This window comes from Ailuropoda melanoleuca, chromosome 4, assembly GCF_002007445.2.
Source record: "Ailuropoda melanoleuca isolate Jingjing chromosome 4, ASM200744v2, whole genome shotgun sequence".
Classification (NCBI taxonomy): Eukaryota; Metazoa; Chordata; class Mammalia; order Carnivora; family Ursidae; genus Ailuropoda; species Ailuropoda melanoleuca.
Window position 1 is genome coordinate 93617536 of NC_048221.1, and position 25875 is coordinate 93643410.

The 25875-nt window shown below is 52.9% G+C and overlaps 1 protein-coding gene across 1 annotated transcript; it reads left to right on the top strand.

Moving 5' to 3' along the window:
- The first annotated feature begins 1601 nt into the window (after nucleotides 1–1601).
- On the top strand, nucleotides 1602–25808 carry ATP6V1B1 (ATPase H+ transporting V1 subunit B1). Its single transcript, XM_002914897.3, has 14 exons — nucleotides 1602–1983; nucleotides 8048–8103; nucleotides 17234–17332; nucleotides 17536–17629; nucleotides 18180–18257; nucleotides 19141–19280; nucleotides 19663–19764; nucleotides 20320–20417; nucleotides 21748–21871; nucleotides 22040–22190; nucleotides 22436–22518; nucleotides 23368–23472; nucleotides 23662–23791; nucleotides 23879–25808. Exons 1-14 carry the CDS (start codon nucleotides 1866–1868, stop codon nucleotides 24040–24042), a joined length of 1542 nt encoding a protein of 513 aa, XP_002914943.1. The 5' UTR covers nucleotides 1602–1865; the 3' UTR covers nucleotides 24043–25808.
- Nucleotides 25809–25875: the final 67 nt, after the last annotated feature.

A 25875-nucleotide genomic window follows, 5' to 3' on the forward strand; every position in this document is an offset into this window, starting at 1 on the left:
CCTCTACTCCCAGTTAGAGCTCCCACCTGGGCACTGCAAAGCCCATGGTGGCAACATCGATGCTTTTGTTGGTTAAACATTGCTCTTTGCAGGCTCCTCTTGCAACATAAATACTTGAGAGGTAGAAATATTAAATCCTTCAAGACAGGTAAACAGCGAAAGGTCAGATCAGGATCCAGAGAGCCAGAGAGGGTAAATCCAGGCAAGATCCCCACTCCTTAGAGAGCCCGCCCATCAGGATCACTACCCCATGAAGCTCTTTTTAAAAAAGTGTTTTGTTTTTGTCTTTTTGTTCAAGTAAGACGCCTGTATTTAACTTTTTGTTTGGCAATGACTGTGGATTTATAGCAGGTTGCAAAGACACTTTAGAGAAATCCTTGTACCCTCCACCCAGTGTCCCCCAGTGATTGCATTTTCCATAACCGAAGTTTGAGATCAGCAGCAGGAAACGGACACGGATACTGTGTGTGCACGGTTCCCTGTCCTTTTATCACCCGTGTGAGATTTGTGGAAGCCCCACACTGCCCCCAAGGTGCAGTGCTGCCAGTTACCACAAAGCTCCCCCCTTTGTAGTCACCCCCACCCAGGAGAATTCTCTGAAAGAATGGAAATCCTGAGAGAGGGACCCCGGACTGGAAATGGGTCCTCAGGCCAAAGGATGGCGGTGAGATTTCAATGCTGTGTGGAGAAAAGACAAGCACGTCCGCTCCAAGTCTGCTCCAGGAAAGACACTTGGTTTCAGATTGGCTGTCCTGAGTCACCCCGACAGGGATCCCCGGACCTCTGTGCTTCCTCCCTTCCCTCTGCGTGCTAGCCTTGTAGTTTGGGGAGGTGCTTCGAAATGCCCTGACATCCTGAGTCTGGAATGAAACATGGGGGTGACCAGGGCAGACCTTGGGTTCAGTGGATTGAACCACCACCTAGTGCCCACATTGCCTTGTCCAGCAGGCCTGTGCCCCATGACTCCTCTAGCCACTAGACAGAAGGAGGGTTCCTCCATTTGCACTTTCTGCTCTGAGCTGAAAAATGTCAGGGCAGACGTGCTGCATGACACGCTGGAGGTGAAAGATGAAAAGGTAAGACAGGGTCCTAGAATCGGATGGAGGAGACCCGCCCTGGTTCCCAGGAAGCTGTCAGTATTATGACACAGAAAGGCTTAAAGAGAACCAAGTCTGATGGAGGAGACAAGCTCAGCTCTTTGGAGGCTCAGAGTCTAGGGGCAGTGACAAGAGACAGTTCTCCAAAAGGGCATGACAAAGAAAAGACACCAGATGTGTGGTGAATCCAGAGTGCTGGAGGATTCAGGGAAGGCTTCCTGTAGGGGGTGGCCCTGAAGCTGGCACAAGTATGATCTGCTATAGATGCTCAAAAAAAAGATGATGATGGAATGGTGCAGGGGAAGAAGTACCTAGGTATGACCAGGGCAAGGGGTTCAGGGTGAGGGCAGGTCGGGGGACACAGTGAGGAAGAGATGTGAGGAGAGGGCAGCCTGCCAGAAAGTACAGGTGGTGGGGAGACCAGGAAGAGATGTGGTCTGGAGCAAGGGGGGGGGATGCTGAGTCCACACTGGCTGGAGGCTGGGGGCCACGAATAGCCAAAGACAGAGGTTAGAGAGCCAGCCTTACCCCCTCCACTCCTCCCCTCCCTGCTGCCCCTGCAGGTGGCTTAGGGCGCCTCCCACATCTGGAAGAGCTCCAGGACCAGAGGCTGTTTACAGTCAACTCGGGGAGGAGAGGAGGGGAGTGGCGAGGGGCGGGGTGGCCACAGGGGCAGTCCGATCAGCTTTCTCCAGCTCCAGCAGAACCTGAAGCGTTGTGCTCGCGGAGGCAGGCTCAGGTACTCTGCTCCCAGCCCCGTGCTTCGCCATGGCCATGAGGGTGGACAGTAGGCCCGGGGGGCTCCCTGGCAGTGGCTGTGACCTGGGCACAGCCCGAGAACACATGCAAGCGGTCACCCGAAACTACATCACCCATCCCCGCGTCAGTGAGTACAACCCCCGCAGTGGGTGAGGGTGGGGGGGTGGCTGATGGGTGCCTCTGCTTCTTAGCCCAGGAAAAGAGGAGGATCTGAGATGAGGAAGATCTAGGGGGCTCGCAGGCCAGCAGAGTGACACGATGGACAGCCCGGACAAGGGGCCACCTCTGCAGATGGAGGGATGGGGTCCCCAGCCCAGGCTACCCCAGAGGAAAAGGCAGGGGAGTTCCTTGCAGGGACCTCTCGGTCATCACCCTTACCCTGCACTGAGACCCCAAGTCCAGAGAGAGCTCCCCACTGCCCCAAGAGTGTGTGTTTGTGGTACGTACTCTGTGTGGATCGGTGTGTGTTGGGGGTGTGTGTGCATGTGCACCAGGACACTCAGCACTAGGAAATGTATGATCAGGTGTTCTCAGGGAATGTGTGTGGCAAGGTGGACTACGTGTGCGTTCTCAGGATGGGGACGTACATGCCACTGCGTGCCATGTCAGTGGGTATATGTCTGCATGCCTGTTGGGGAAGGTGTCTTGTGTCTGGAACCCTGGGGAAGGCGTGTGCCTGGATCCGTGCGTGCTCCCACCTTCACTTGGGTGAGGATAGGTGTAAATATGTGTGTGACAGCTTGCGTGTGTGTATATCAGAGTGAGGACATGTGTGACAGTATATGTGCATGCTTGCACACTCATGGTGAGTGTGTGGGTCCGTGCACGAGCCTGCGTGCTCATGGGGAGAATGTGGGTGAGTGGTCAGTGATGTCCTATGTCTGTGCACGCACAGCTGGGGGACGGTGAGTGCCTGGCACGGGGAGTGGAGTAGACCCTTGCAGGATTCCGAGGGGGCCATCCCGAGGGGTGTCCAGATGTCTGGGGCACAGAAACCAGTAAGGCTCTGAGGACCGAAGGGAGTACCCCCTCCGTCTCTCCTTGCCAAGGTCATTCTCCAATTCTCGAATTCTCAGGCAGTCCAGCTCACTGGAGTAAACCGGCCTGGCCGGCAACAGCCACGCAGCGCCAGAGGCCCGGTATGGGAGGGTGTGTGGGGAGAGAAGCTGGCCCCGCACAGCCACCCTGCCCTCCGCCCTCTGTCTGTAGTTACCCGGGAGCGTGGGGGGAGGAGCCACCTGGCCAGGCAGCCCGGAGAGCTGGGTCTGCATTCAACGGGGCTGGCATCGACCCAGAACAGACCAAGTGCAAAGTAGGCAGGTCCGGCCTGCAGAGCAACACCGCAGGGGGTGTGGAGGCACCTCCGGAGGCCTGGGGCGGGCACTGAGGGGTGGAGCACATTCCGGCCGAGGAGAAACTGAATGGGACCGGATTTATCTAGGAGGCTCTGCAGGCCCTGCTGCATGGAGGCCTGGGGGAAGCACTGAGGTCCAGATCCGCCCCTGGGGCAGAGCAGGGGTCATAAAGGGACAGAAATACCCCATGACTAGCCCCCCACTTGGGTCCAGAGCCCAAGCCTGGTGGAGATCTGAGCCCACCCCTGCAGGCTCCTCTCCCATCCCCCCCTCCGCAGCATGCCCTCCCAGGGACCCTGCCAGGTGCCACCTCACCCCAGGGCCCTCTCCAGCCGGTTGCTTCCAGCCAGCGCCTTATTTGCAGTCAACAAGTCCTGGTACAGGGAAACACCGAGAAGATGTGACCCAGGCTGGAACCCAGGGGTGCCGGCACCCCTGTGTCTGCTTGTGTGTCCCTTGATGAGGCCCCCACCCAGGTGAATGTGTCACACCCAACACCTGCCCCGAGACAAGGTTCCGTAGAGAGGGAGCCCCTCCACCCCCGACTCTTCTCCCCACCTGCATTAAAGATGTTCCTGCAGTGACAGAGGCTACCGCCTTTGCTGCCTACCGGTGTCCTCATAGGGTACCCCCAAGGGCCAGCCCCAGCCCCACCGACAGCCTCCCCCACCCAGGAGCAGACCGGATTCCTCAGTGTGCTTCTGCACCCACAGCTTTCTCCAGTTCCCAAACTTTCCTTCTCTGGGGCCTGAGGGGTGAGGATGGGGTTGGGGGCAGGGGTGGGTTGTGCAAAACTAGAGCTGTGCCCTCAGGTCACTAGAGGCAGGACTCCTGTGTCTCTTTCTGCCCGTCTCCCCCAGCTTGGCCTATGCCCTGAGGACCCTCTGGATTTCTGGGGAGGAGAAATTTGTGTAGAGATAGAAGGAGCCTAGGAGGAGAGCTGGGGACCAGAGGGACAGGGATGGGGCAACTGGCTCCCAGCCGCAGGGCTTCCTCGGCCATGGGTGGGGTGAGTCCAACAGAGGGCTTTCTAGACCAACAGGCCTGAGGCCTCAAGGGTGATTTCACTGCAGTGGCTGAAGGAATGAGCCAGAAAGGAGGGGCAGGGTAGACTGGAATGGGGAGTGAATCCCAGCAATGTCCGCCCTGGTTAAGAAGGGACCCGTTTGCCTTCCTCAGAGCTAGAGCTCTTCCCCAAGGGGAGGCGGTGGCATGGAGCTTTATCTGTTGTGTGGGGCAGAAGATGCTAGGCAGAGGCAGGGGGGATGCGGTGGGGGGAAGGGGGGCAGGGTACAGCTGGAGCAAAGGTTGGACTGACAGGCTGTCAGCCCGGCTGGAGGGGTAGAGCCAGGTCAGATCACCCAGAGGCTGGAGTGCCAAACTCCAGCTTTGCCACCTGCCTCGGTTTCCTCAACTGAAAGGCCAGGGAGGTCACACTGAGAGCGTTCCACCCGGCAGGTCTTGGGCTGATTCTAAGAAGCCTGGGCTTCCAGCCCTTGCCCTCCCTCCTCTAATCCCTCCGGAGGGGATCAGGGAGGAGGTGCGGGACCCGCTGCCCCGGGCTTGCCCCGGCCCCAGCCTCACGCCTGGGCGCCGGGCTCAGCCCTCTCCCGGGACGCTGCAGGTGTGGCTGCGCAGGCCCTAATTAGTGGGCTGCTCGGAGCCCCGCTGAGCCTTTGACCGGGAAGGCAGCGGGGAGATGGGGGCAGGGAGGGGCTCCTTGCCAGCGGCCTGAAGTGCAACCCGGAGAGTCAGCTAGGACAATGGAGAAGGGGAGGGCGCAGAGCGGAGGGAGGGAGTGTCTGCAAAGTCTCGGAAGGCCTACTGAGGGAGTGCCCTTGAGGTCTTCTGGGCCAGCCCCCTGTCTCCAGCACCCCCCCTTCACCTCACCCAGGTTGAAGGGGATGTCCCAAGGCTGGGGGAGTGCCACAGGATGCTCACTGATTTATGGTGTGCCCCCGGAGAAATCAGCCAACTTCCGGGCCTCAGCTGGCCGCTGCAGGCAATGGACACAATCAGTTGGGGGTGGGTACACACAAAAAGCCCGGCTTCCCAGCAAGGACACCTTTATTGCCCAGCCACCATCTTGGCTTTGTCCGAACTAGGCAGCCTCTAGGAAAAGATAGGCTCTAGTCTGACCGGGGAGACACAGAGCTCCGGTCTGAGGGGGAGACATAACCCATCTCATGAGGGACCACAGGCTGGAGAAGACGCCTTCTAGGGTGCCTGAGGGCTGTGGGACTTGGGGGTGCAGAATGGGGGGCTGCAGGACTCCATCAAGGGCAGGGCATTGAAGGATAGGAAAAGCCGGCTGCTGAACAGACGCAGGCAGAGTGGGTTATCTGCGGTGAAGGGCCCAGGCTACGGAGCGATGGACGCCATCAGCAAGCATTTAGGACGCCGAGAGAGCGAGCCAGGCCTGCGTCTCTGGAAACCCAGAAAGCCGGCTTACAGCTGAGGCTGGTCGGATGGGCTGGGGGCTTACAGACCACATGCTGGGCACCCAGCCCAAGGGCCCTGCAAGCAGCATTCCTCCTGGCCTCTGGGCTGCTCCCCCCAGCTCAGGTGCCCTCCCCGAAGTAGCACTGTGGGGATTGCCAGGTAACAAGTTTCCCGGAAAGAAGCTGTGAAATAGGGGGAGCCTGCTGTGAGGGAAGGGAGGAAGGTGAAAGACTTGACTCTGCGGGCAGAATGGGAAAGAGTTCCTTGGGGCTTTGTGGACCTTGGGCCCCTCCCTTACCCCAGCCCACCCACTCTGCACATTGCTTCGGCCATCTCTGCCCTTTTGGCCGGTCTGGTATTTTCTCTATAGGGCCAGTAAGAGGCCAGCTCTTCCCGGGGCTTTTTAAAATGAGGCTCTGGTCCACTGTGCCTGGTCCCTTCGGGTGGCCTAGAAAGAAGCCAGATTGGAGAATGCAGGGGGCGGGTGGAAGGCGAGCAAAGGAAGTCAGCAATGGAGCCGTAGTTGCCAGAAGTTGGGCAACAGCTGTGCAAGGACTGGGGCTGAGGGAGTGGTTTTTAAGATGGGAGATACCACGGGCGGGGCGCCTGGGTGGCTCAGTCGGTTAAAAGGGGCTTCTTTCAGCTGCAGTCATGATCCCAGGGTCCTGGGATTGAGACCTGAGTTGGGCTCCCTGCTTAGCAGGGGAGTCGGCTTCTCCCTCTCCCTCTGCCCCTTCCCCTGCTCAGGTGCTCTCTCTTGCTCACTCACTCTCTCAAATAAATCAAATCTTAAAAAAAAAAAAAAAACAAAACCAAAGATGGGAGATACCAGAGCTTGCTTGATGGGAGGGCCAACAAAGGGGGAGGCACTGGCCCTTTGCCCTAGAGAGCAGTCATCCCAGGAGCCTGGGCCCTGGGGCCAAGAATGTTTGGCCTAAGAGGGAAGGTTGGATACCACCTCCTCTCCTCCAGAGGAAGCTGAAGGAGTTCCCCCGCTCCAGGTCCAAGCCCAAAAAGAATGGGTCGTCTTGTGCCTCCTTGTTCTTGAGTTTTCCTAGCAGTCCATAAGCTCAGAAGAGCCTTGCACACATCCCCACAAGGATCGCCTTGCCCAGTCAGTCTTCCTAGCCCGAGTCCCAGTGAAAGGAACATAGATCAGACAAGGCATTTGACCACTGGGCAAGACGTGAGCTGGGGGCATTTAGTTTCTCTCGGTGTGGGGTGACTTGGCACCAGGCTTGCACAAAAGCATGAGGGCAAGTGGTTGGGAGCCAGTGTGGTCTCATGGGAAGCACAGGGTGGGATTCCGGCCCCAGCTCTGTCACAAGCATGCTGGTTGACTCTGGGGAGTAGGTTTTTCATCCCCATTCTCCTCCCCTTTAGAAAAGAGGATTGGACCACTCTCCCTCGGATGTTCTTCCAACCTGCGAGTGATCCAGTGAACTTACAGACATTCTGACCATCCTGCCTTGTCAGGGTCCCTCATCTCAGCTATCCCACTGGTGCTTCACAGGGACCCTAGGGAAGAGCCGTACATCCCAGGGTCATGGGTGAGGGAGAATCTGAGAGAGAGCCTCTAGCAAAACCAAGATAGGCTCCCTGTCTGCCAGTCCGTGGCTTTCCTATTGGGGTCCCCAGCACTGGAGTTAGAGGCTCCCTGTAAGCTGAGCTCACTTCCCCATTTGTGGGTCTCTCCAGCCAGTAGGACTGGGACATCCTTTTCTTCCTCCTTCCTTGTCATTCTTTCCCCTCCCCCACAGGCACCCAGGGAGTCCAGGTTGTCCAGGACCCTCCCTGGCAAGGCCTCATGACAAGGCAGGGACCCTGGCTGGTTTTTCTCATGGGTGCCTGCACCACCCCCCACCCCGCACACATGCGCACAGGTTCACAGGCACACAGGTGCACAGGCGCACAGACAGTGCTCGGTCAGTGCCGAGTGATCCCGGAGGGCCACAGAGGGCAGTTCTGTAGTCATCTCTAGCTAGGGGCCAGAAGGTTTTGGAAAATGTTGCGGGTCAGAGAGGAGGGAGTGGGTAAGATGGGGGCTGAGGCCAGAGGGGAAGCAGCCTCAAGATAAAGATTTCTTCAGGCTGAGGGGGAGGAGAGGACTCTGAGGGGCCTCTGCACTTGCCCTGGCCCTCCCCTAGCCTCCTGCAGGTGTCCAAGCCAGCGGGGGGCCCTGTGGGCAGGGGCATGACCCTTACAGCAATGGTGGCTAGCCCTGTCACAGCTAATGACCCTGACAGCCCAGACTGGGAAGGGAGTGGGGGTGGTGCGTACAGGGAGGGAAGGCAGACTATGCCTCTGTGTGTGTGTGTGTGTGTGTGTATGTATGTGTGTGTGTATCTGGGTGTCTGGGTGTGAGACCCTCACCTACCTCCACCCCTCCCCCAGCCTACAGGACTGTGTGCAGTGTCAATGGGCCCCTGGTGGTGCTGGACCAGGTCAAGGTAAGACTTCCACTTCTTCCTAGGCACCAAGGCCAAATCCCAGGGCTCCCCAGCCCCTGTGCAGGATTTCTTCTAAATTGCCCTGCCCCTAGCTATCTCTTATGGGCGCACCTGTCCCTTCTAATTCCCTGTCACCCATCCCCACGATCTTCCTCTCCCGCTTCTCCCCAGCCACCCCCAGTTTCTCTTCCTGCATTTTTTTTTTAAAATTTTTTTATTTATTTATTCGACAGAGATAGAGACAGCCAGCGAGAGAGGGAACACAAGCAGGGGGAGTGGGAGAGGAAGAAGCAGGCTCACAGCCGAGGAGCCTGATGTGGGGCTCGATCCCATAACGCCAGGATCACGCCCTGAGCCAAAGGCAGACACTTAACCGTTGTGCCACCCAGGTGCCCCTCTTCCTGCATTTTCAGTGCCCACGCCCTCACTCCTGCTCTGGGCCTTCAGGGATCCACACCTACCACCAAGGACCTGGGGGATCTAGGCTGTTGTGCCTGTTTGTCAGCGGGATGGTTGTACTGAACTTGCTCACAAGGCTGGACTCTTCTATCTGCTGCTGCTTTTCAAAGGAAGAGAGGGCAGAAGAGCAGTGCCAGCTACTTCTTCTCCAGAGCTCAAGGTTTTCAGAGGCTTTTGGAATGTCTCAGCCTGAAAACCAGCAGCGTGGGTGGGAAGTAAAGTGGGCCCCCCAGAAAAAAAATGGGATGTGGGCTCTTTTGTGTCCCTTGAGGAACCACAGGACCATGGCAGAGACTGACAGCATTTTGAGTCTGGGGCTGGGAATTCTTAAGGCATAAAGGGTCCTGCAAAGGTATGAGATCACTCTCTGTCTCCCCTCCCACCAAACAGTTCCACCCCCAGGCTCCCACCCCATACCCCCCATCCCAGACCGGAAAGCTAGTGCCACCCTGGAATCATCCTTTCCTGGACCCCAGTCTGTCAGTGCCAATGATATGTGAGCAGTCTCCCACCCCGCCACTCCCTGATTATGGCCATGGCTCTGGGCCCCCCACCTGGGGCCCTGCTCTCCTCCATGCTGCAGTTCCCTGCTTCAAACTCACCTCGTATTCCCAGCACCTTCACCTTACAGGCCCTACATTCTGTAACGGTTCTTGCACACCTTCCTGCTCTCATGCTGCACCCCCCCCACATGGAAATGCACCGTACCTCTGCGTTGCGTGGAACTGCCATTTCATTTCTTTTAGGGCTTTGCTCATATTTTCCCTCTGCCTCTCTGACTGCCTTTCCCCCATACCTTCTTCTGACTCACCCCCAGGCTAGCTGAGAGGTCACTTCTAGAAGTTTTGCCCAGGCCCCTGGGCAATGAGCCTGTCCCTCTTCTCCCTCTTCTGTACTGTTCCGTCAGCAGCTCCATCCAGCCATTTGATCACCACCTGGCCACATGTCCCTTCACTGCCCCCACAAAGTCCCTCCAATTGCACATTATTCCTGAGCCCCCCGAGCCCCACACTGTACTTTTACTGAACAGCCAGTCCATTGTGGGGGCTCAGTTTGTTCAAAGGAAGGGTGAGTACATGAATGAGAGGCATGAATGACTAAGGGTTAGAATGACTGAATCTGACCCTCTCATTCCTGGCAATAAGATTCCAAGTTCATACAGACCTTCCCGTTTGACCTACTAGCCTTGGGGAGGCCCTGGGAGGGAGTGTGACAGAGTGCGTATGCGTGTGTGCGTGGGGGGTCACGCAGTCTGACTCAGACTCTCCAGCCCACCCTTCCTCCTAGTTACCTGTCAATTCTAGGTCGGCAACATCAGTACTATCTGAGAACTTTCTAGAAATACAGATTCTGGGGCTCCTACCCCAGACCAACAGATTCAGAAATTCTGGGGTGGGGGGATGTGTGTTGGGGGGATGCAAAAGTCAGTCTCTAAAAGCCCTTCAGGGTGATATGATGTTCCCTGAAGTTGCAGAAGCATCTGCTAGGCTTTCAAACTCTAGTTTCATCATCTAGTAAATGAGAAGAGAGTTGTCATGAGGCTCAAATCAGGTAAATGTATTTTCCTTACTCCTCGAGAACAGCTAGCCCCAGCTCTGCTCGGAATGCAGAAATGCTAATAGGCCTGATGAAACAGTTGGTGCCATCCGCTGCCCCTACCCCCACGTGTGGTATGGAGAGTCAGAACCTTCGAAGACATCCACTCTCCCGACTGTTCAGTGGGGCTAGACTAGGAAAGGAGGCGGATCTCTGTGATGATTAGATGCATCTGTAACTCTCTTAGAGTAAGTGGGTGATGGAGACAAGCAGAGAACCCTGGACTTGCATATGGAAGAAAAAGAAGCAGTATGTATAGTCTCATAAGTTCAGGAGATGGAGAAGACAGCTTTCTGTACCCCTCTCCGGGTCCCGCACCCCCTTCCGTCTTTCTGAGCTGCTTGGTCAAAATGCCACAATCCCTCCTCTACAGCGCCACCTTCTGCCCAAATCCAGCCACACCCGCAATTATGCTTCCTGCTTCCATCCTCAAATGGAAAATTGCTTGGGGGAAGAATTTTGTGTAGATTGGAAGTTCTCAGCCCAGGGAGTAAGGGCCTCGAAATTGTATGCAAACCTTTGAAGCTGTGTATCCATGTGCCTGAGCATTTTTCTAGAGGTAGTTTTCATAGTTTTATCTGATTTTTGGAGATCTGAGTGTAGACTGTAAAATGCTAAAGGCTAAACGCCTGAGTGTAGAGACCCCTAGATTATTGAACATCCACACTCCCAGCCCTAATCTCACAGACAGTCACACACAGGTTGTGCAAGCATTAAAGAGGAGTCGGATTAGCGGACATCCACCTGCCTGGGATATATTAGATTTGACTGGAGCAGTGGTTTTTAAGCTTGAGCATGCATGAGAAGCCCCTGGAAGGATTCTTTGGGTCCCAACCCAAAGTTCTGATTCAGCAGTCTGAGGTTGAGGCCCAAGAATCAGCATTTCTGACAAGTTCCCAGGTGCTGCTGCTGGGCTGGGGACCACACTTGAAGATTCACTGCTCTAGAAGATTTCTTCCAAATGCTGTATTTTGATGCAGACCAGTCCTAATTGAGACGTGAAGAAAGCGCTCGCCTTATCCACCAGACTTGGTTCCGAATATGTGTGGCTACTTCCAAGCTTTTAAAGGAAAAAGCTTTCAGAACTATGTGTATCAGCTCTGAAGACAATTTCCAGAGAGGGCTTCCCAAAGTGCCCTGGGCATTGTCAGAGGAAAGGACTGGAGGCCAGTGCTTCCTCGGGCAAGTCCTGCCAGGCTTGCTAACTTCCCAGTGGGCCAGGCAGGCGAGCGCGGGCAGCAGCTCCTCTCTACCTGACCCCTGGCTGGCTGAGAACTCAGCAGAATGCCTAGCTGAGGACGCGGGTTGCATTGAACCGTCCCCACCCCCGGCAGTCCTCCTAGGGACCCAGAGTGGGAGTTGAGAGACTCAGGCTCTGAAATGGGGCTCCTTTCAGTGTAAGCTCATTGTAGCACCCTGGAACCCTCCCCCCGCACTCCCGGTCTAACTGGCTGTGACCACCCCTGCCCCCCATAAATAACCCACGCAGACACAAACAGTAGACTGTGGTATTCTCTGCCTAGAGGATTCCAGATCACACCCTCCATGACGGGGTGTGATGGTTCTGACCCTTCTTCCCAGCGTCTGACTGTCATCTCTCTGTTGTGTACAGTTCGTTTCCTTTGATGCCATGGATCTCATCTCTCAGGGACACACAGGGCGCCACCTCCTCTCTGTTCCCCTTTCCTCTGTCCTCTCTCACCCACATAAACCCACATAAAAGAGGATGACTTTTTATAAGCCGGCTGCCTGGTTTTTATCGGGCACATGGCCTTCCCTTTGGGCCCACTCTGGCCTGTGCTCTGTCCGGCAGTTTTCCTCCGGAGGTTAACAGTCCACCAGGCACGGAGGCCGGCGGCTGCCTCCGGTAGAGAGGCCCACCCAACGGCCTCGGAAAGCCAGAACTTGAGGTAACGTCGTTCCCGGGGCCTCCCAGCCTTTGCTCTTGGGCACCCCCTAGTGGATGACAAGCCGAAGACCTCAACGCCTTCCTCCAGGCGAGCCCTGCTCTCCCAGCGACCCCGCTCCGAGGGGTGGTTTGGGGGAGAACGAAGTCGCTTTCCTGGCGACCGCGTCACAGGACGAGGAGGGGCGCGAGCCGGAGCTTCCTCCAGTGACCGTCAGGGCTGCAAACGCTCCGGTCTCAAGTTCCACCCTCACGCCCCGTTGGGAAATGAAACCATCCACCCGCCCCCCGCCCCAGACCCATAAGGTAGAGCGGGGGGGGGGGGTACTCTAGTAAGGATGGTGATAGCCAGTCGCACTGTACTTGAACATCCCGAATGACATTTTAATTACCCAAACACAAAAATTAAAAAACATGCTCCTTACAACTAGTGGAACAGAAAAGACACAGAAAGTGAACTGTCCCTAACTATTCCCAGCCTCTTGAGATAACCAGTGTAAAGACCGCGCTGTAAAGAGGCAGACGCGCATGTTGGAGGTTTACGCTGGTAGCGCTCTTCTCGATAGCAGCGCCGTAGCCCGGACGATCTGTGCTTTATTCAGTGGTTTCATTATCGGCAGGCATTCCGTGTGTTTCCGGGCTCTGCTATGACAGATGGTATGGCAAAATATATCCCGCATCATACTTCCGCCTTTATTGCTAGCAGGTAGATGCCCCGAAATGAAATTGCTGCTTCAAAGTGTATACTGATTTTAAAATAGATTTTAAATAGATACTGATGATGTCAGCCATGTGTTAGAGGAGCCACTTTCCAGCATCCTTGCCAGCCCTGATCATCTTCTCTCTCGGAATTTTGCCTATCTAGTAGATGAAAATAATGCTATCTTGTTTTTGAATTTACATTTGAGTATCTTTTTGTCTGTTTGGATTTCACTCTCTCCCCTGTGAAATCTTCTACCTTCTGAAGTGTACATTTTGAGTTGTGGGAGCACTTTGTTTATTGCTCACGTTTTTTAAATTAAGATTTTACTTATTTGAGAGAAAGAGAGAGAGAGCCTGAGCAGGGGAGAGGGAGAAGCAGGCTCCCCGCTGAGTGGAGAGCCTGAGAGGACTCGATCTCAGGACTCCAGGACCATGACCTGAGCCAAAGGCAGATGCTTAACTGCTTAACCGACAGCCCCCCAGGCGCCCCTACAATCAAATATTTCTATTTTTGCATTTATGGCTTCTGGATTTCTTACCTTACTTAAAGACATCTCTCTTACCCAGCTTTTCTAGAAAAGGAAAGAAGAAAGGCTCTTTCAGTGTTTTGTTCATCTTAGCTTTACATGTAAAGGTTTTATATGCCTAAACATATGTGTGTTTATGATGTGGGTATCTTCTGAGTAGATGCCCAGTTATGTTAGCACCATCTGTGCAGTAAGTTGTTTTCCCTGTGAAGTAATGTGCCACATTTGTTCTACAACAGTGTCCTAAAATCTGGGATCTGTTTCTAGGCTCTGGTCTGCCCCAAGCATCCATTTGTCTGCCCCACACCAACACTTACATTCGACTTCAGCAGCTTTAGAGCACGTTTTCATGTCTGCTAAAGGCAAGTCCTCCACTCGGATCTTCTCCATAACTACTTTTGGATATTGTCAGACACTTACATGAGTTTTAAAATGATTTTACTAAGTTCCAAAAGAAACAATCCATTGGGAATCCATTTAATTTATATGCTTTTGAAAAGGATTGATATTTTTATGACAGTAAGTCATTCTGTCTTGGAAAACAGTATTATTCTCCATTTGTTCAAGGCTTGTTCTATGTCCTTCAATAAGACTTTATTATTCTCTTTTTCCTCTCTTGTCAATTTTATTTCCAGATATTGTATGGGTTTGGGCCCTATTGCGGATGGAACATTTTTCTCCATTTCCTTGTCCGTTTATGGCTGGAATAGAAAAACAGATTCTTTTTTTTTAACTGAAGTATATTGACACACAATGGTACACGAAATTGATTTTTATGTATTTATCTTGTATACAGCTGCCAGCCTCTCATTAATTCTGGGGTTTTTGTTTTTGTTTTGTTTTTTGATTAAAGCCTCTTGGATTTTTCTAGATGTAAAATATCATCTGCACATGAAGAGAATTGTCTCTTTTTCCATCAGCACACTTTAATTTTACTTGTGATTTTGAAGCAATTTCAAATTTATGAAAAGTCACACAAATAAAAATAGTACCAGGAACATCCATATACCCAGTTGCTAACATTTTACCCCATTTGTTCTATCTTTCGCTCTGCGTGTGTACGTGTGTGTGTGTGTGTGTGTGCACGCATCACTTTTTCCTAGATTTTTAAGGGTCAGGTATCCCCCAAAACGCCAGTGTTTATTTCCAAAGAATAAGGATATTCTCTTACATAACAATGGTAGTTACCGCCTTCCGAAATTTACACGGATACATTTATCTGATCAACCACCTATATTCCAGTTCACGAGCTGCCCTAATAACGTCTTTCATAGCATTTTCTCCCCTCCAGCAGAGGCTCTAGCCTGAGGTCAGGTTCTGCTTTTACTGGTCACATCTCTGTAGCCTTCTCTACTCTAGAACATTTCCACAGCCTTTCTGTGACATTTCTGAGGAATACAGTCTCCTCTCACTAACTTTTTTTTTTTTTTAATAAAGCATTCTCCACTTACGTTTATTAGTATACTTTTTAGCTTCTCTTTTTGGGGTCTTACTGTGTAAACTCTAATTTCCAAAACAATATTAAGTAACAGTGGGAATACGGGCATCTCTGTGTGTTACTGATTTTGTTAGAAATAAAAGTGGATTTAGCATTTCACCATTGAGAAGGCTGTGGATGTTGGTTTGGTAAATAATCTAGTGTTCAAGGCTTGCCTGCCATTCCCGTCTTAGACAGGATTATATTAGAAACACTGCCGAATTTTATCAAAAGCCTTTTGGATTTCTATTTACATAATCCTGTAGGGTTTCTCTTTTAATTGGTGTTTACAAAACTCCCTATTATTACTAATTATATTGTCAAATGTTGACGAATTCCCAGAGGTTGATTTATCTAAGCTTGCATTCTTTTGATGAACCCTGTTTGGTCATACCTGTTTATTTAAGACACTGTTTGATTTGACTGGCTAATAGTTTATAATTTCTGCATCTACATTTATAAGAAGTTGGTCTACGTTTTTTGGGGGGGTCCTATCTTGACTACATTTGAGGTTTGGGAGGTTTTCTATTTTATAGTTTCATTGCCTTCTGATGTTTGTTTCTGGTCATCATATTATGTTGGTTGGTTCTTCCAACGTAATGCTGAATAGAATGATAGCAGGCATTGTTGTTTTGCTCCTAACTTTTTTTTTTTAAGATTTATTTATTTATTTATTTATTTATTTATTTATTTGACAGAGAGACAGCCAGCAAGAGAGGGAACACAAGCAGGGGGAGTGGGAGAGGAAGAAGCAGGCTCCCAGCAGAGGAGCCTGATGTGGGGCTCGATCCCAGAACGCCGGGATCACGCCCTGAGCCGAAGGCAGACGCTCAACGACTGAGCCACCCAGGCACCCCTGCTCCTAACTTTTTAAAATTTATTTGACAGAGAAAGAGAGCAGAGCGAGCAATAGAGAACATGAGTGGGCAGGGGGGGTAGAGGGAGAGGGAGAAGCAGACTCCTCACTGAGCAGGGAGCCCAATAAGGGGCTCCATCCCAGGACCCTGAGATCATGACCTGAGCTGAAGGCAGATGCTGAACTGACTGAGCCACCCAGGCACCCCTGTTTTGCTCCTAATTTTAAAGGGACTCTTTTATATGTTATATCAGAGTATGACGTTTTCTGCAGGGTTTTTGAGGATGCTTTTCGGAGTTAAGGAATTTCCCTTTTATTGTTTTCAAAGAGTAGTTTTCTTTAATCATGGATATCATGATTCTTTAATCATCAGAGTTTTTGTTTTAATCATGGATAGTTTTTTAAAACTTTTTCTGGAATATTAAGATGATCACAGGTTTCTTTTTTTTATCCTGCAATTCATTAATACGGTAAATTAATTACATTATCAAATTTCTAATATTAGACTAACCTTGAATTGCTGGAATAATTCCAACTTGGTCTTTTTAATTTTTATTTGTGTGTGTGTGTGTTTTGTCTTTATTTTTAGTTTTTAAATTTTATTTCTTTGAGGAAGCACCAAAGTGTTTTCCAAAGTGGCCGTACCATTTTGCATTCCCACCAGCAGTGTCTGAGGGTTCCGATTTCTCCACACCCTCAGCCACACTCATGATCTGTCCTTCATGAGTGGGACGTGGTATCTCATGGCGGGTTTGCTCTGCGTTGCTTTAGTGGCGAATGCTGTTGAGCATCTCATGTGCTTATTGGTCCTTTGTAGATCTTCTTCGGAGAAATATCAATTTAGATCCTTTGCCCGTTTTTTAAAGTACGGTATTTGTATTTTTATTGTTGAGGTGTAAGAGCTCTTCATATACTCCTGATATTAGGCTGGTTCTTTTCAAATGGATTAGAAGAGATACTACACTCACTCATAGCCAAAGAGAAGTGATTGCCTGATTCTTTTTATTCCGGAAAACTGTGAGGATGACTGGTGAATCAATCCCAGCCCCGTGGCTAGGAAAAGACTGCCACTGGTACGAGGGGACACCTGGCAGCTCAGGGGAGCACTGTGCCAGTGTGTTCACCGTTAGTCTGCGGGAGCAGGGACAACTGTGCTGTCCACGGGACCTTAACAGCCATAGTAATGCTTACATTTTATTGAGCTGTTACAGGTCCTGGGCACCAGCTGATGACTTCACATAGATCACTTTCTCCCCATAAAAGCCCTATGAAGTAGGCATTATTATTACCCTCATTTGAAAGACGAGGAAAGTAACGCTCAGAGACATTAAGTAATTTCCACAAGATCACACAGCTTCTAAGCATCAGAGCTTCAATTCTAACCCTGGTCTTCCAGCTCTAGAGTCAGCACTCCTACCCATCTAGGTGTATGGCCTCCCAAACAGAATCCAGATGTCCCACCTCCAGCCCCTCAAGTTCACTTCTGGTATTGCCTGGTCACAAAAGGGGAGACAGAAGCTTGAGACTGGGTCAAGGAGGGACTGGGGGGGGCAGGAACTTCACCTCTGGTCTCACCGTTGTTCTGGGCTGCTCTCCCCTCCTGCCAGTTTGCACAGTATGCTGAGATCGTCAACTTCACCCTTCCCGATGGCACTCAGAGAAGCGGGCAGGTGCTTGAAGTATCTGGGACCAAGGCAATTGTTCAGGTAAGTGGTGTCAGGGTGATGTTGGCTGGTTGAATAAACGAAGGAACCCACAAAGTTCCTGACTATCTTAAAGGCTCCAAAGGAAATGTCCTATTTTCCCAAGAGCATCTCATCCAGAGCCGGGCACAAAAGGAGCCTAGAATGGAAGGCCCCGTTCTCCCCAGCAAGACCCTTATTAGAGTAATTAACCTATTGTCCTATAGGTGTTTGAAGGAACCTCTGGGATCGATGCCCAGAAGACCACCTGTGAATTCACAGGGGACATCCTACGGACTCCAGTATCAGAAGACATGCTGGGTGAGGATGTGGGGGAGATGGGGTGGGGAGCTCCTCTGTCCTCCCAGCCCAGCTTCCCTGACCACACACTTAGCACACAGCATTGTCCTTGCCTCTTTGCCTGTCTGCCTCCCCTGTGAGTTGAGGTCAGAGGTTGTGTCTTCACTCTCTGACCCCAACCCCAGCTCAGGGCCAGACATACAGATGTTCCGTAAGCGTGGAAGGCACGCTTAGTCAACTAGGGCACAGCAGGTAGTCATCTATTTGGGGTTAGGCTGAAACAGAGTGCACATCTCCCAGTTTTCTCCCAAGATCTGCCATACCTGGCCCTCTCCTCTTTCCAGCCCTTAAAACCCTCCATTAGAGTCATTTCCCTGGCCAAGGCCTCACCTGTAAAGATTTCCAGGAGAGGAGGGAAGATCTCCAAGGAGACAGTCACTGTAGCCAGCTCTCTGGGGGTAACTGAGGGCTGAGGGGAGAGGGACATGTGAGGGACGGGTGGTGGGTGAGCAGCAGCAGAGGAGAACCAGGGCTGGCCCTAGCATCCCCCAACAGCCTCCCCCACCCTCAGGTCGGGTCTTCAACGGCTCTGGCAAGCCCATCGACAAGGGTCCCGTGGTCATGGCAGAGGACTTCCTGGATATCAACGGTGAGTGACCAGAGAGAGGCTCTGGACAGCTTTCGGGACCCAGCCCCCAGTCACCTTCCCCACCCCCAGCCACCACCTCTGCCACCTTGCCCTGGAAGTTCTCCCCAGACACAGGCCAGGGGCAATCGGCCAGGGCTCACCCACAGGCTGCTCAGACTACCAGGCAGATTGGGTGTGCGATGAGAACTGCGGAGGCCTCCCTGTCCCCAAGTCGGCCACAGAGCCTGAAATACTGCCATCAGCACTTCGTGTCCTGCCATCATCAGGTCCAAAGTTCCATGGGTGCCCCAAGACCCTTACTCTCCCGCCTTCCAGCTCCCTGTCCCCACCCCTCAGAGGCTGGGGTGGCTTGCAGAAGCAGACACAGCCCCTTCCCTGTGAGAGGCCATCCTGAGTCCCTCAGTCCTGTCAGTTCTGAGGATGAGACGGAGGCCCACGGGGGTCCGAGGCTGGCCCCAAACCACTCAGCAGGTCAGAGGCAGAGCACAGAATACACGTCTCCTCAGACGGGGGCTCTCCAGGGCACAGCTCCGTTCCTTCGACATCCGCACAACACCTGCTCAGCCTCGGGGGCCTCAGCCTGAGCTCCCACCTGCCTGCAGCTTCTAATGTGCCAGGCAGCGCTGTCCAGGGGAGCACCGGACCGTGGCTATTTAAATACAAATAATTCAAGTGGAATACACTTTCATTTCAAAACCACATTTCACGTGCTCACTAGACATGTGTGACGCGGGCTACTGGACCGGGCAGGGTAGTTAGAGCATGTTTCCATCATGACAGAAAATTCTGTTCAGTATGCTGCTCTGGAGTCTGGGGCAGGGTTAGGGGAGGACAGGGATGGACTTGAACCCTTGAGCATGGGTCCATGATCACCCTCTCCCAGGCCAGCCCATCAACCCCCACGACCGCATCTACCCCGAGGAGATGATTCAGACAGGCATCTCGCCCATTGATGTCATGAACAGCATTGCCCGTGGTCAGAAGATCCCCATCTTCTCAGCAGCTGGGCTCCCCCACAATGAGGTGAGGCCTACAGGGTCCTGCAGACATGACCAAGAAGAAGAGACAGGGTGGAGGCCAGGGTGGTTGGGCCAGTGAGGACGGTCTCCTGAATCAAACAGGCAGGGACCAGCCACGCAGGGGTCATCGCCATCCAGATTGGTAGCTGTCCTCTGGCAGCTCGCAGACTCAGTGTCCCCAAGCAGGTCTTCAGGCCTCCACCCTGAGGAAGACTGTAGGACCTGGGACAGCCCTTTCGTCTTTCTGGCCTTCGATCCCTCCCACCAAAGGCCTTGGCAGGAGGGAGGACTGGAAATTGCTCCATCCATCATCCTCCATGGTGCTCAGTGGGGTGGGCTCTGGGTTCTGGTTCTGACACCCTTCCTTCTAATCCCCCCCACCCCAGATTGCTGCCCAGATCTGCCGCCAGGCTGGCCTGGTGAAGAAGTCCAAGGCTGTGCTGGATTATCATGACGACAATTTTGCCATTGTCTTTGCGGCCATGGGGGTAAGAAAAGCTGGGCAGGTTGGCAAGTTCTGGAAGCTGTGGGCAGGCAGCCTTGTCTCTCTTGAACCCTGGCTCTGCTTGATATGAGGAGGAAAGCATAATCCTTCTCCCTGAGAAGTGTCAGAATCCAGGTCTGTCTGGTGGGAGAAATAAGAGCATGACTGAAGAGGGAGGGGGAGCTCAGTGACCAGGACAGTGTGTCCCTCAATGCATTCCAAAGGACACGGGAGCTATAAGATGATACCAGGGTGGCCTGGAGGAGGGAGACGCCAGGGAATTTGGGAAGACAGCTTCAGGGAGGGGATGCCATGGGGCCCTCAGAGGGCCCAAGGAGGGGTTTAGCAGGGAAGCAGCTGGCTAAGTGAGGGGTTGGGATGGCATTGAGCAGAGCTCAACCTAAAGAAATCTGAACTTCTCTTGGGGGCCCGGGGAGAGCAAACCCAGGCCCTGCCTTCTCAAGTGCTGGGTCACCCCAGGGACTGTTAGCCAGTCAGCCAGGGCCCCTGCCCTTAGGCTGCAGAGACCCCCCTCCAGCCCTCCCTGCTGTGTGTCCAGGTGAACATGGAGACAGCCAGGTTCTTCAAGTCTGACTTCGAGCAGAACGGTACCATGGGGAATGTCTGCCTCTTCCTGAACTTGGCCAACGACCCCACGTGAGCCATCCCCTGATACCCAGACTGCCTTCAGGCAGTGGTCCCTGTCCCCCTCAACATCCGGAGTACCAGAGCTCAGGAGTATCCCAGAACCACAGCCATGGGCCACAGTTGGGAAAACAGCCCTTTGTTGTACAGATGGGGAAACTGAGGCTCGGTAAAGGGTAGGGGTAGCCCACAGAGAGACAGAACCGACCACAACCCTGCATGCCACCTATAGCCCCTCCGTTCTCCCCGTAATCTTTGTCCAGCCACTGTCCACAGTCAGGCCTCCTTATCCTTGAGTCACTTCTAAAGTCACCACTAAAGAGATACTTCCTTAAACCATGTATCACAAACACTGCTGTTACATTAGTTTCGGGAGCACAACATAGTGATTCAGTTTCTCTAGGTTATTGTGACGCTCGCCACAAGTGTAGCTCCCATCTGTCACCAAGCAACACTATTGCTTGGTGGATTCCCTCTGCTCCCTTCACCCATTTTGCCCATCTCCCCGCCCCTCCCCTCCCCTCCCCTCCCCTCCCCTCTGGCAACCATCAGTTTATTCTCTGTATGTATAGGTCTGATTCTGCTTTCTGTTTGTTTATTCATTTGGAAAAACTGCAATTTTTAAAGTTCAGGGAATGTGAGTTTAAATCTGGGGGTCGGGTGAATGAAAAAAAAAAATTCTAATATTGTCCTGGGTACTGAAGGTGCTCCAAAAACGAAGTAACAGAATTCTGGAGGCCAAGGTGACATGACGCGAGAAAAGGCCCACAGGCACAGAGCTTGAGACTGAGTGAGCCTGGAGCCAGAGGAAGGGACTTGGGAGAGCTCAGAGTGGAAGGGGGCTGCCAGGCCGGCAGGGCACGCGTATGGAATGTGCACGCCAGGTGTGCTCTGGAGTAGTGGGAGGGACCTTACGGAAAGAATCCAGGGAGGGCTCCAGCTGAGCCACTGGGGGGACTGGAGGCTGGGGAAGAGAGAGCTAAGGCAGGAGCCCTGCCTCGGCGTTCTGATAGGCCAGAACCCCCTCACCCATAGGCCCACAGGGACAGGGTACTGTCATCCTCATCGACACTCCTGGCCCTGCCTGGCCCACTCTCACCCAACACCCAGCCTGTTCCAGGCTCCCTACCCCTTCCTCCCTTAGACAGCAGGAGGGAGGAGTGTCAGACCTGGTGAGCTGCCTGCCGCCCCGCCAGGAACCAGAGCTGACGGGCCTGGGAGCTGCGGCTCATTCCGCCCCTCCCCTGCTGCTGTGCACAGTTCACTGTCCACTCAGCGCTTGGGGCTGGAGGGAGCACAGGCCTAGGCCTCTGGGCTCCCTCAACGCGGGCTGTCCCTTCAGGATCGAGCGGATCATCACGCCGCGCCTGGCACTGACCACTGCTGAATTTCTCGCCTACCAGTGTGAGAAGCACGTGCTGGTCATACTGACCGACATGAGCTCGTACGCAGAGGCCTTGAGAGAGGTGAGGCAGCTGGTGAAGGGCGTCAGGGTCATGCCCCCCTCTCCCTGGTCCCTCCACCTCGAAACTTGCCCATCCAATCCTGCCGTCACTCACTCCATTTCTCAGTCACTGAACCTCCCACTCAGCCTCTTGCCTCCCTTCTTAACCCCAGCGACACTGACATTGCAGGTCTCAGCGGCCAGAGAGGAGGTGCCGGGGCGCCGAGGCTTCCCGGGATACATGTACACAGACCTGGCCACCATCTATGAGCGGGCAGGCCGCGTGGGGGGCCGGGGAGGGTCCATCACTCAGATCCCCATCCTCACCATGCCCAATGACGGTGAGTGTCTTCATTGCCCACTACCCTCTGCAGCCTCCTGCCCGCCTTTCCCACTGGGGTGCTTAAAGGGTCCATGGTTTTTTGCATAGATGTGCAGTAGCTCTGTTTCTCCATCAAGGGATTCACTGTCTTTTCCTTGCCTCCACATACCCCATCATTCCCACGAGAGGAGTAGAGCCCAGGCGGCCCTGAGTGGGTGGAGACGTGTGCCCCGTCTACACTGACACCAGTGCATTTCCTTGCAGATATCACCCACCCAATCCCAGACCTGACGGGCTTCATCACAGAGGGACAGATCTACGTGGACAGACAGCTTCATAACAGACAAGTACTGCCCCCTCCCTACGACTTCGTGCTCTCCTCACCACCCCAGAGACACTGACTAAAAGATGTCCCGCCACCTGCTTTGCTTCAGTTCTCTCTGAATTAGGAGGGGCCGAGCCAGGCTAACTCCAAGGAGGAGATGACCCAGGAAGACTGTGTAGTCACAGACACAAGACAGGTCTGGCTAGAATCCAGACCACCTGACTGTGGGAACCTTGAGAAAATCATCTCATCCTTCTGATGCTAGGTTTCCTCATCTATTAAACAGAAATAACAGTATTTATCACTCAGTGCAGTGCATTGTGGATGATAAAATCAGTTGGCATAGAGAGAGTATCCGGCAGATAGTAGATACTCAATAAATACTACTTCTCTTTGCTTTCCAGTAATTTGCTCTGGGGACCAAAACAATGGGTAACTGACACAAGTAGCTGGTGAATAATGTGCCAACAGGTTAGAAAATATGTCTGTCCCATCAAGGTTAAAGGCAACCCCTGTGACTTTTTCCTCTTTGCTTAGTATGTTCCTTCTTTGCCGCTATTAACTATTAAGCTTCAACCTGGTTTTTGTCCAAATAATCAACAGTTTTAAAATAGTGACTTTCGTTACCTAATGTCACATCATGCCCCCCCTCCAACCTCCTGTCTAGGAGCACACATGTAGACACCCGCATACCCAAGCTCTAGAATTTGTGGGCGATAAAGGAGGGCAGGGCATGACCAGCCCACCTCTCGGTGGGAGGAGTGAGGAGCGGTCTCTTGAGAACGCGGGGCGGGGGGAGGGGGGAGGCAAGTAGGGGTAGGAGGGAAAGCTGGACCCAGCCTTCTGCGAATCCCTCCTTCTGCTTCCCCAGATCTATCCCCCCATCAACGTGCTCCCTTCCCTGTCGCGGCTGATGAAGTCCGCCATTGGGGAGGGCATGACGAGAAAGGACCATGGAGATGTCTCCAACCAACTGGTAAGGAGAGAGCCCAGGGACTGCGGGTAGCCTAGAAGCTAGAGGTTTGAGGTTTGAACACTACCTGAACCACGAGCTTCTCTGGCAAAATCCCTCCCCTTTTGGGGTCCCCACACAGCCAAACTGGGGGCCACTGGGCTCCTGTGATAGGCCTGCGGTGACCGCTGGACTGTTCACCCCTTCACCCAGTATGCTTGCTACGCCATCGGGAAGGACGTGCAAGCCATGAAGGCAGTGGTGGGGGAGGAGGCGCTCACTTCGGAGGACCTGCTCTATCTGGAATTCCTGCATAAGTTCGAGAAGAACTTCATCAACCAGGGTAAGGCGCACTGGGAGCGTTCAGGCAGTGACCCCCTTACCCGGCCACACATATGCGCGCACACTTCTAACACTCCTCCGTCCCTAGGCCCCTACGAGAACCGCTCCGTGTTCGAGTCCTTGGACCTGGGCTGGAAGCTGTTGCGCATCTTCCCCAAGGAGATGCTGAAGCGCATCCCGCAGAGCGTGCTCGATGAGTTCTACTCCCGCGAGGGGGCGCCGCAGGACCCAGCGTCCGACACTGCGCTCTAGCCCCGCCCGCAGTCGGACCCGGGAGCTCAGTCCCAGGGGCCCCTGCCCCTACCCCTGCTCCTACGCCCGTTCTACACACGCCTCCGTGTCTGCCAAGGTCCCGCACACCTGAACCAACCGCTTGAGTGTCCACTGTCGGCGACCCGCTGGCTCCGGGGGGGGGGGGGGGGGGGGGCTCCCACGCTTCATCCATCTCTCTTGATTTCCCCGCACTGGGAAAGAACAAACGGTTGTTAAGCCTGTATTAAGCACATGAAAATCACCTAGAGAGCTACCAAGGCCCAGACTCCCAACCAGATCAGTTAATCTGAATCTGGAGGCAGAAGTCCTCTGCATTGGCTACTTTCCCCCCAGGTACAGCTGGAGTTGCAATCACTAGTGTAGAGACTGCGAGATAACCCAGGTAAAGATAATGAGGGCGAACTTGAAGAGGTCCCGAGACACTCTCCAACCCCGACATATACATAGGGTTTTGTTGTCATTCTTAGGACCCTGATACCTTAGAGGCAGCAGGCCACAGAATCCCCCAACTGCCAGGAAATCCTCAAGCGTTGTCCCTGCAAAGCATTGTCCCTTTATCTTAATTTGAAGCCCGGTGTTAAGGCTCCACCTGAGGCAGATGCCTAGTAGAATTTGCTAGTTTTTAAAGTGCTCAGGAGGGGTGCTGACTCCTTCAGACAGACCACTGGGGTTGGGAGGAGAATGGGCCAACAGAGGAGGTTTCCCTAGGATGAGAGCTGCGTTGGGTGGAGAATCTGCATTTTTGTCCCTCCCTGTAGGTCACTGTGGTCTTGGGAGACCCTCCCCCCTCCTCAGATTTCTCTGGGAGACATACCAGGAATGATGGGGCCCAGAGGGGAGAAGGTAGTTAGAAGTAGGTGGTGTGGTCAGGTTTACTTAGAGTTGGACCCCTGGGGCCTCAGTAAACCTCTGATAAGCTTGGGGTCATTCCCCCTGAGAAGGGATGGAATGTGGATGGTCCATTCAACACTGAATCAAGCCACACTGATTGCTTGACTACCATATATAGTAAAAACTTAAAAGGCAAACTGAGGAAAACATTGACAAATATATATAAAGGGTTACTTATTACGTTTCACAAATTCAATAAGAAACACTTAAAGAACAATGTGAAGAAATAGATGATTCCCAGAAGAGAAAAACACTGATAACTTTTTTTTTTTTTGAGAGGATAACTAACTTTTGGTAGTCATCAAGGAGCCAAATTAGAACATTTCCACTACCAGATTATTAACGAATGTTTATTTAAAATCACAATATTCAGCGCTAGTGGTGATGGTTCAAGTAGTTCCTCTTTTAATAATAGAAAATTCTGGGTAGCTGGCCTGGTCAAAAAATGTTGATTCCCTTTCACCTAGTAATTCTGCTTCCAGGAAATTCATCCTAAGGAAACGACCAAGATGAATCCTTTTGTTTTCTGCCGCACATGAGAAATGCGGCACGCCCATTATGATGTTGGGCTACGGTGACGTCATAATGTACGTTTGGTATATGGCCTGACAGTGGATGCTAGTTCATAAAATGCTAAACGAAAAGAAGTACGAAAGTGTACATACGATATGTATATACATATCGTAGTAGTCCGTGGTTTCTGTGGGTGGTGGGATTGTGATTTTTAATTTCCTTGGCCTTTGCGCTGTGTTTACGATCAGCACTTACTAGTTTTATAATCAAACAAAACCCAGGTGTCTTCTGGTTTGTGTGTGTGTGGTGGATGCTGTTTCCAGGACGAGTGGGCCAGAGCTCACTGGGAGGCGGGGTTCCCGGCGGCGGCAGGATCTCCTGGAGGCGGCGGGCGGGCCAGTCGAGTCG